At 38.3% G+C, this 9,597-nt stretch overlaps 1 protein-coding gene across 1 annotated transcript; it reads right to left on the reverse strand.

Annotated features, from left to right (window-relative positions):
* Positions 1-4,491: 4,491 nt before the first annotated feature.
* Positions 4,492-5,599, reverse strand: LOC123518133 (keratin-associated protein 19-2-like). Its single transcript, XM_045278800.1, has 3 exons — positions 5,532-5,599; positions 4,876-5,158; positions 4,492-4,596 (listed from the first exon to the last, which is right to left on the reverse strand). Exons 1-3 carry the CDS (start codon positions 5,541-5,543, stop codon positions 4,592-4,594), a joined length of 300 nt encoding a protein of 99 aa, XP_045134735.1. The 5' UTR covers positions 5,544-5,599; the 3' UTR covers positions 4,492-4,591.
* Between the last annotated feature and the right edge of the window lie 3,998 nt (positions 5,600-9,597).

The following is a 9,597-nucleotide window of genomic DNA, read 5'->3' on the forward strand; positions in this document are numbered from 1 at the left end:
TGTTGCTCGAGACTCTTTTATATGTAGTTACATTTTTATATTCTTTTCGTTCACACCAAAAGCACTCCTTCATAAATAATGTGGCTGAGTTATGAATTTCGTTTTTGTCCTTGTTTTTGCTACTTAGGTATCTAAGACTGTGTGTTCAACGAGCCCCCTGAACTGTTAGGCTTGAGTGTGCCATGCCGTTAGAGAGAGAGAGAGAGAGAGAGAGAGAGAGAGAGAGAGAGAGAGAGAGAGCCATGAGAGGGAGGGTGTGGCTTGCTCTGCTGTGAGGAACTCGCTAAAGCAAAACATGTCATTCATGTATTTTTCTTTATACCATGTGTGCTTCAAATCTCTCTCTCTCTCTCTCTCTCTCTCTCTGTGTGTGTGTGTGTGTACGCCTCATTGCCATGTTCCTGCAGATTCAGTCATGCGACACGGTACACATCTCAAGGGAAAAAGCATGTGAGGAATGTCTTGATGTGGATCGTTTTTGAGTTTGCTCTTTTCCCGACATCCTTCTGGCACGCCCAACAAAACGCTCCAGCCACCTTGGGACGGACAACCCTCCTAACACTGGTTGAGGAAGCGTGACATGCGGCTTCCCACCACTCCCCCTTCCCATTCCTTTCCATCCCCTCACCACCCTGCCCTCTCATGCACACATAACGCACCTAGGTAAGTCTCTCTCTCTCTCTCTCTCTCTCTCTCTCTCTCTCTCTCTCTCTCTCTCTCTCTCTCTCTGGTTGTCTTGAAAAAGAAGCACCTCATGATGTAGTGTTTTACAAAAATTCGTGCTACCAAACGTGATAAGATAAATTCTTGAGTCACCCTTTCTCTCTCTCTCTCTCTCTCTCTCTCTCTCTCTCTCTCTCTCTCTCTCTCTCTCTCTCTCTCTCTCTCTCTCTCTCTCTCTCTCTCTCTCTCTCTCTCTCTCTCTCTCTCTCTCTCTCTCTCTCTCTCTCTCTCTCTTGCGCTTGGTGGCATGAATTTGAACTTTTCTTCCTCTGGATTTACCCAAAGAATTTTTCCATCCGCCTAGACAGGTACACGCTGGAGAGTGAGGCAAGTCTTCGTCGACTCCCGTGTGGTGTTACAAGAAAAAACTGCCTCAGAAACATGCGAGGTTGGCTCTTTTTTCAGGGAAAGCGTTCGTGGCGAATCAGTGACATGGTATGCTTTTTTGTGTGACTATCTTCATGTCTACAGTTACGTAGCGAGCAGCTGACTTGAATGATGCAAAATATTAAGCACGAGGAGAGACTGAAGCTTGTAAAGTTATATTTGCATTCCTTATACAGGCATGAGTTAAGAAAGATTTGATAGAGGTCTTTTGATAGTATAGGGATATAACAAAGGTGACGTAATTAAAATCCCCAATATCTGTAATAAATATAGTACAAGAAGTAATGTGTTAACAGGGGAAGTAGTAAAATAAAGAGAGATAGGAAAGTATTGGTCCCCTGTTAGAATGACAAAGGAGCGAAATATGCATAATAATCTAATTGTTATTTGGGGCTTTAAGAGATGGTAAGTTATATTAGCAAACTGATTACTTAGGTATGTTTTATGTATGGACTGCCACGTGTAGGCTTGACGACTTCTGGTACTTTTTTTGGTTTCGTAATTTCTTAACCTTTACATATCAATGGTCTCATTTCAGTTCAGCTAGTGTGTCTGTCTGTCTGTGTGTGTGTGTCTGTCTGTGTGTGTGTCTGTCTGTGTGTGTGTCTGTCTGTCTGTCTGTCTGTCTGTTTGTGTGTCTGTGTGTCTGTTTGTCTGTCTTTCTGTCTCTCTCTCTCTCTCTCTCTCTCTCTCTCTCTCTCTCTCTCTCTCTCTCTCTCTCTCTCTCTCTCTCTCTCTCTCTCTCTCTCTCTCTCTCTCTCTCTCTCTCTCTCTCTCTCTCTCTCTCTCTCTCTCTCTCTCTCTCTCTCTCTCTCTCTCTCTCTCTCTCTCTCTCTCTCTCTCTCTCTCTCTCTCTCTCTCTCTCTCTCTCTCTCTCTCTCTCTCTCTCTCTCTCTCTCTCTCTCTCTCTCTCTCTCTCTCTCTCTCTCTCTCTCTCTCTCTCTCTCTCTCTCTCTCTCTCTCTCTCTCTCTCTCTCTCTCTCTCTCTCTCTCTCTCTCTCTCTCTCTCTCTCTCTCTCTCTCTCTCTCTCTCTCTCTCTCTCTCTCTCTCTCTCTCTCTCTCTCTCTCTCTCTCTCTCTCTCTCTCTCTCTCTCTCTCTCTCTCTCTCTCTCTCTCTCTCTCTCTCTCTCTCTCTCTCTCTCTCTCTCTCTCTCTCTCTCTCTCTCTCTCTCTCTCTCTCTCTCTCTCTCTCTCTCTCTGCAGCGTCAGTTTACAGCGCAGTCCAAGGAGTCCTGCGGCAAAAGGTTAGAGGTCACACAGGTCACACTGGGATAGTAATAATAGTAATAGTATTAGCACAGGAGGAGGAGGAGGAGGAGGAGGAGGAGGAGGAGGAGGAGGAGGAGGAGGAGAAGTAGCACAGTGAACACTCTTTCATTAATATTTTTATTTGCTCATGTAACATCATCCTGTTTGTCATTGTGAGCTTAAATCTTTACATCTATTTCCTCATTTCTGAACTTCCGTTATGACGACTTTACAAGTTTTCTTAGGCACAGTATTAACCAACGAAGTATGATGCCACTGAAGGTTTTATTTCGATGATAATTACTTCTACTTTTCTGTGTCAGAAACACTTTGTTCTATATGCTATCTGACACCAACAGTCTTAGTATTCTGTTACGTGAGGACACTCAAATATAATGACATTTCCTCTAACTGATGCTATAACTCGCTTTTTGGGTAAAGTCTTGATTTGAAATAGTGACAACCATTGCTACATTTTCACCAAACTCATGCGTATTCATAAGTTATCAGGCCATCCAAATAAAAGTATTCTGGTATTTTATAATGAATCTTATTTGTTTTTAGTAATAAAATATATTTCCCTCACGTTTTAAAACCAGACAGGAATGCGTGGGTCAATCAGCAATGGGGACCATGAGACAGTGGCAGCGTTACCATGTTTACGTGACTCCAGGTGACAAAATTAGTGTGACAGCTGGTGAAGCAGAGTATATGTGATATAGTTTTGTGCTGTGTTGTGTTCTCGCTTCGTTTGGTGTAGTATTTCCTCCAATATTCTCAAAGGAATACAGAGTGACGGAGTGATACATGACCCAAACCTCGTTCAGTTTCGTTGGTTGTTATTTCGTTTGACGCTAACAATTAAACTTTGCGAGGTGAAGAGAAAATGACAGAATATAGAATATAGTAATACTATTTTGAAATAAGTTTTGGTAAGAGTAGTAATTAATAGTACTCATTAAGTAAGTAAATGTGTTGCAAGTTTTTTACTTGCAACAGGAATTTGGTCTAATACTTGCACTATTTTCAAAACCCTCCGAGATAATAAGTCAGATTCCTGTGTGTTTTTTTCTTTTTCGTCGATGATACAAAATTCTTGCTTCTGTATTTTCACCTTCTTGTGACTTATTCTTTTGTATTTGATAACCACTTTTGAGTCTGTTGGGGGATCGATACCTCATTTTCTTTTTTTTATGATTTTTTTTCTTATAAATTTGTCTTGGTCATTACTCATCCTGCACACACACACACAAAAAAAAAAACCCACTATCAATACAATCTAGAAAACATTCGTGTGAAAAAAAGGATAATTCTTATGCCTTCCACTTCAACCTGTTAAAGATCATCCATATAATATGCCAAAACGTTTTAAAACATGAACCGAACCGTCATGATTCTCTCAGATTTGTATCCTGCTGACACTCGTCCAAATGGTGAAGGCTGTGATGAGAGGCAGGGAGGATCTAGAGAAGGTGTGCGTAGACTCGCCATACTCGTCCTTGGATCATGTTACTAGTTAACAATCACAAGAGCTGCAGATGTCTAACCCATCAAGTAGTAGTGCAGTGACAAACTCTTCTTAAGGCGACGTGGATGAGTACTGTTGTTGTATTGTAGTTGTTGTTTTTGTTGTTTTATTGTTCTTGTTGTTATTGTTTTTGTTGTTGTTGTTGTTGTTGCTGTTGTCATTATCTTAATCATCATCTTTACAGGTATCTGCAAGGAGCTCGGGACAATGGTATCTTTCTAAAGTCGAACTCATTTGTTTTGAGCTGATCGGGGCTGCCATGGACAATCCTTTTCACATACTCTGGATAAATGCACTAGATAATATTGCTTTCTGGGGAGCCATTACCCTTTGCCTGATGCTAATCTTGCTATAGTAAAGCTAATCTTTGTATTCTGCCTGTTTTCTTTGAACTTTTGATAGAAGAGGGAACAAAATTATGACGAAGATGAGTCTCTCTCTCTCTCTCTCTCTCTCTCTCTCTCTCTCTCTCTCTCTCTCTCTCTCTCTCTCTCTCTCTCTCTCTCTCGTGTAAAAAAAAATATAGGTATAAAGTTCTTTCAATTATCTTGTCAGTCATGTTGGAATTCGCCAACGAAATGGTAGGTACAGTAATAAGGGACTATTTGACCATTAAGATTTATTCCTAAAAATAGCTTTTAACGATCACAATTGATTCTCACGCAATCGAAACCATTTTCCGTCTTTTCCTGCAGACGATGAAATTAACCTGGAGAAAGGAAAGGTAGTAATTAGTTATAATTCAGTGCAGTCACGACATGGATAATTTAGTGTTGTTTTTGTAGCTCTCAAGGTGCAGTGCATTAGTGGGAATAAAAAAAATGTTGAATGGTGAAATATTCAACAGCAAAGTATCTGAAGGCCGTGAAGCGAAGGTGAAAAGAAGTTTGGCGACATAGACTTATTTCAGAACATCAAAACTGTAGAATGAAAGTGGCACTGTTTGTGTGAATTAGAGAAAATCAAGCTTCGGCGTAGCCTTACTTACCATGATATCCATATCCACCATAACCACCATGACCATAACCGTAGCCACCGTGGCCATAGCCGCCATATCCTCCGTGACCGAAACCACCAAAGCCACCAAAGCCTCCAAAGCCACCATGACCTCCGTAGCCACCATAACCTCCGAATCCACCAAAACCTCCGTGTCCGCCATATCCTCCGTAACTAAGGTATCCAGGGTCTGCCTTAGCCTCAGGCTCAGGCTCAGGGTTGGGGGCGGGTTTGGCGGTGGCCAGCACCACCAGCATGGACAGCACGAAGAACACCTGCAATACAAGTGGCTTTTGGTAAATATGTCAGGAACCCCGTCCAGTGTATGACAGCTGTGGCTGACGTTTGCCAGGATTCGGAGGCATAAGGTTGGAAGAGTGAGAGGGGGATGAAGGGGAGGAGAGGATGGAATTACAATTAATGGGTCAAAATAGTATTTGTTTTGTTATTGCTATTCAAGTAGAAGTTTGTTGATTTTTCTTTGTCTGTTACAAATAACTATGCTACGAGTATGTTTTGTTGTTTAATTATTTTCATCATATCAAGGGAAGAAGATTGTGGTGAATATGTCGTCTAAGTGGTGAGTGCGAGCAGGTGCGACGGTGACGAGGTGAGCAGTCATAACAGTGGTGAGTGAGTGAAACTTACGGTCTTGCTCATGATGTTTAGTGATGGAGACTTGAGAGTTGGTCTGACTCTCCCTCTAAAAGCGCGGCATTATATACCAGCATAGCGGTGCAGGGTGTGGCCCATCCCGTGTACTGAGACGAGCCCTGGCTGACCTTGTGTGTAGTCACCAGCACGTGAGAGCAGTCATGCGACATTTTTTGTGACATGGATTTAGGATGGGATTTCACGAATGTAAGCAGTAAAGGCAGAGTTGTCCTGCATCGCGTAGTTTGAAGTGGCATGGTGGTTCACGGAGACTGAGCAGGACCAGCTTACTTCGGAGCCTGTTCGTGCATGTCCTCCATGAAGGGAGAGCACACAGTGGTAGGTATACGAGTAACTACCTACGTAATGTATTCTGTCGTACGATTCCTTACTTAGTTTTAATGTTCAATATGTGGAACACCATCTTTCCTCTACTAAACGTCATTTTCTTTATTCTCTGAAACGCAAGTGTCTGAAGCACATGACATTAGCTCCTTCTCTGTTCCCTTCCATTTTATTCTTTTTTTTCAATCCAAAGCTCGATGTTGCGTTTATCTCCAACTTGCTCTTGTACCCAAGCTCTTGAGTCTCAAATTTTCAACTAACTAGTTTCGACTACAGTTACCTTCAACCTAGACCGTTGAATTTTCATGCCACTGTTCCAGCAGTATGCATCCTCTGAAATCTATCGGTATCACTTCCGTGAGTTCTGCGGCCGCAACTACCTCTTTGATTTTCTATACGTACTGTCATCCTCCATCATGCGTGAAGGAAACTTTCTTTACATCAAAGACATCGCGTACATTACTAATCAGAGTGGAATCAAAGATCATTGTGTCTTATCAGTTCCATTTCTTTTCATTATCTGTCTTTATTGTCTCACGTGTTGTCACATTAGTGTTTGTCTTGTTATGTTGTTCATGATAGCTGTTCCCACGGTGGCTGCTCTTGTGAACTTACTCACTGTACAAGTATCTCCCAATTTCCTTTTGTGATTCCGCTAACAAAGACTTACTTCTCAGTCTCACGCCATATTCTTCATATGTAAAATATTAACCAATACCTTCATGATTTTTCCTTATTGCTAGACTCTGGAATAATCGGCTTTCTTTATATATGTATATATATATATATATATATATATATATATATATATATATATATATATATATATATATATATATATATATATATATATATATATATATATATATATATATATATATATATATATATATATATATATATATATATATATATATATATATATATATATATATATATATATATATATATATATATATATATATATATATATATATATATATATATATATATATATATATATCTTCCCAAAGAACTAGATGCTAATATGGTTTTAACCCCTTCAGTACCACGACGTATTTTCATATTTATTCTGCTTATTATTTGGTTATTTTAAACAGCTTAAGAAACTTGTGTGAGAATTAGAGCAATGAAAACTCTGGCCATTAAACTTCTGACCTCCATAGACCCTTCTTAATGTAAATAAAATAATCTAATCATACCCAGAACTCATGGTAAAAATGCGTCTAAGTACTGAAGGAGTTAAGGCTGTTTATTGATTAAGATACTTTAACTATTTGTTCGAGAGATGACGGTATTTGTCAGGATCTTGGTCAGGATTTTATTAAATATATATATATATATATATATATATATATATATATATATATATATATATATATGTATATATATATATATATATATATATATATATATATATATATATATATATATATATATATATATATATATATATATATATATATATATATATATATATATATATATATATATATATATATATATATATATATATATATATATATATATATATATATATATATATATATATATATATATATATATATATATATATATATATATATATATATATATATATATATATATATATATATATATATATATATATATATATATATATATATATATATATATATATATATATATATATATATATATATATATATATATATATATATATATATATATATATATATATATATATATATATATATATATATATATATATATATATATATATATATATATATATATATATATATATATATATATATATATATATATATATATATATATATATATATATATATATATATATATATATATATATATATATATATATATATATATATATATATATATATATATATATATATATATATATATATATATATATATATATATATATATATATATATATATATATATATATATAGATATAGAGAGAGAGAGAGAGAGAGAGAGAGAGAGAGAGAGAGAGAGAGAGAGAGAGAGAGAGAGAGAGAGAGAGAGAGAGAGAGAGAGAGAGAGAGAGAGAGAGAGAGAGAGAGAGAGAGAGAGAGGGCTGGCTGGCTTCACAAGCCAGATGACCGGGGTTCGATTCCGCGGCCGGGTGGAGATATTTGGGTGTGTCTCCTTTCACGTGTAGCCCCTGTTCACCTAGCAGTGAGTAGGTACGGGATGTAAATCGAGCAGTTGTGACCTTGTTGTCCCGGTGTGTGGTGTGTGCCTGGTCTCAGGCCTATCCGAAGATCGGAAAGAATGAGCTCTGAGCTCGTTCCGTAGGGTAACGTCTGGCTGTCTCGTCAGAAACTGCAGCAGATCAAACAGATCAAACAGTGAATTACTCACACACACATTTACTGTGGAGACTAGATTGCTTCATCCGTGAAGAGATTTAGTGGTAAAGCTGGCCGGAAATAAGGCTTTATCTAAGAAGTTTGCCTTGTGTCACGGATTATGTCAACGTCGTTTTGTGGCTCCGATCAAAGGTCGCGTTAGAATCGGACCAGTGTCCTGAATAATTCTGCACCACGGCACTGGTAACGCTTGGCAAAAGGTCACCTACAAGAGGCGTCACAAACTATAGTTCCAGGGTGTTCCTTGAAGGCTTCTTGCAATATACAGGGTATAATGGAAAACTATTACTTACACCGCTGCCTGGTAAGCCTCAAACCATTACATGAAGTGCATATTTCCTGCCTGTGACACAACTTGAACCTTAACGCATCTTTTTTCTGAAAGCCATAATGAGCCAGTAGCGTGTGTAAGCAGTTTCGAGGTATTGAACAACGTGTGTGTGTGTGTGTTTTTTTTTTCTCTCTTTTTTTTATAAGTTATTTCATGACAGTGTGCGTGTTTGTGAGAAGCAATGCGTTGTTACGCCCTCGTTATCCTCAGATTTATTCACAGCATTGTGTGTCTGTGTTGCGTAACACACATGTGACGAAGAAAAACAAAAGCAAACTTCAAGCATTCAGGAAAATACTAAATTCTGTCAGCCGTATATTCCGTGGCAACTTGTTTTGCAAAACACAGTATGAATATCACAAAGCACACAGACATGAAAAAAAAACAACATTTATATACATGTGCACCCCCATCCACCCCCACACACACCCACACCCACCCACCCACACACACACACACACACACACACACACACACACACACACACACACACACACACACACACACACACACACACACACTCACACACACAGACACAGACACACACACACAGATAGAGGCTCAGCACAAGGGTATTGTCTGGTGCACATGGAGCAAGCCTGTTTGTTGGAGTTCCCCTCACACAACGCTACACAGCAGGATATAGTCAAAAGTTATCGTCTCACTGTCTCCACTCTCCACAGGGCGGCAGGATGGTGCATCTCTTGCTATTATCCACTTTTATTTTTGTGGATATTGCTCCTCTAAGCTTGCAAACTGGATAATAAAGTTTTTTTACGCTTTCACTCATACCTTTCTTGCTGTACAAAAGTAAAAAAAAAATCAGTAGCTTCATGAATCTCTGGTATGCAAGTATGTTCTATCTTTCTCTGTACTTTTTTCACCTCTCCAATGCTACATTGCCACACGAAAAGTGTATGAAGATAAGTAGAGGACTATATTGACCCTTACATTTTATATGCTCGTTTTAATTTTTCAGCGGCTCGTAACAGATGTGTTCTTT

Source organism: Portunus trituberculatus, chromosome 43 (assembly GCF_017591435.1).
Source record: "Portunus trituberculatus isolate SZX2019 chromosome 43, ASM1759143v1, whole genome shotgun sequence".
NCBI classification, from domain to species: Eukaryota; Metazoa; Arthropoda; class Malacostraca; order Decapoda; family Portunidae; genus Portunus; species Portunus trituberculatus.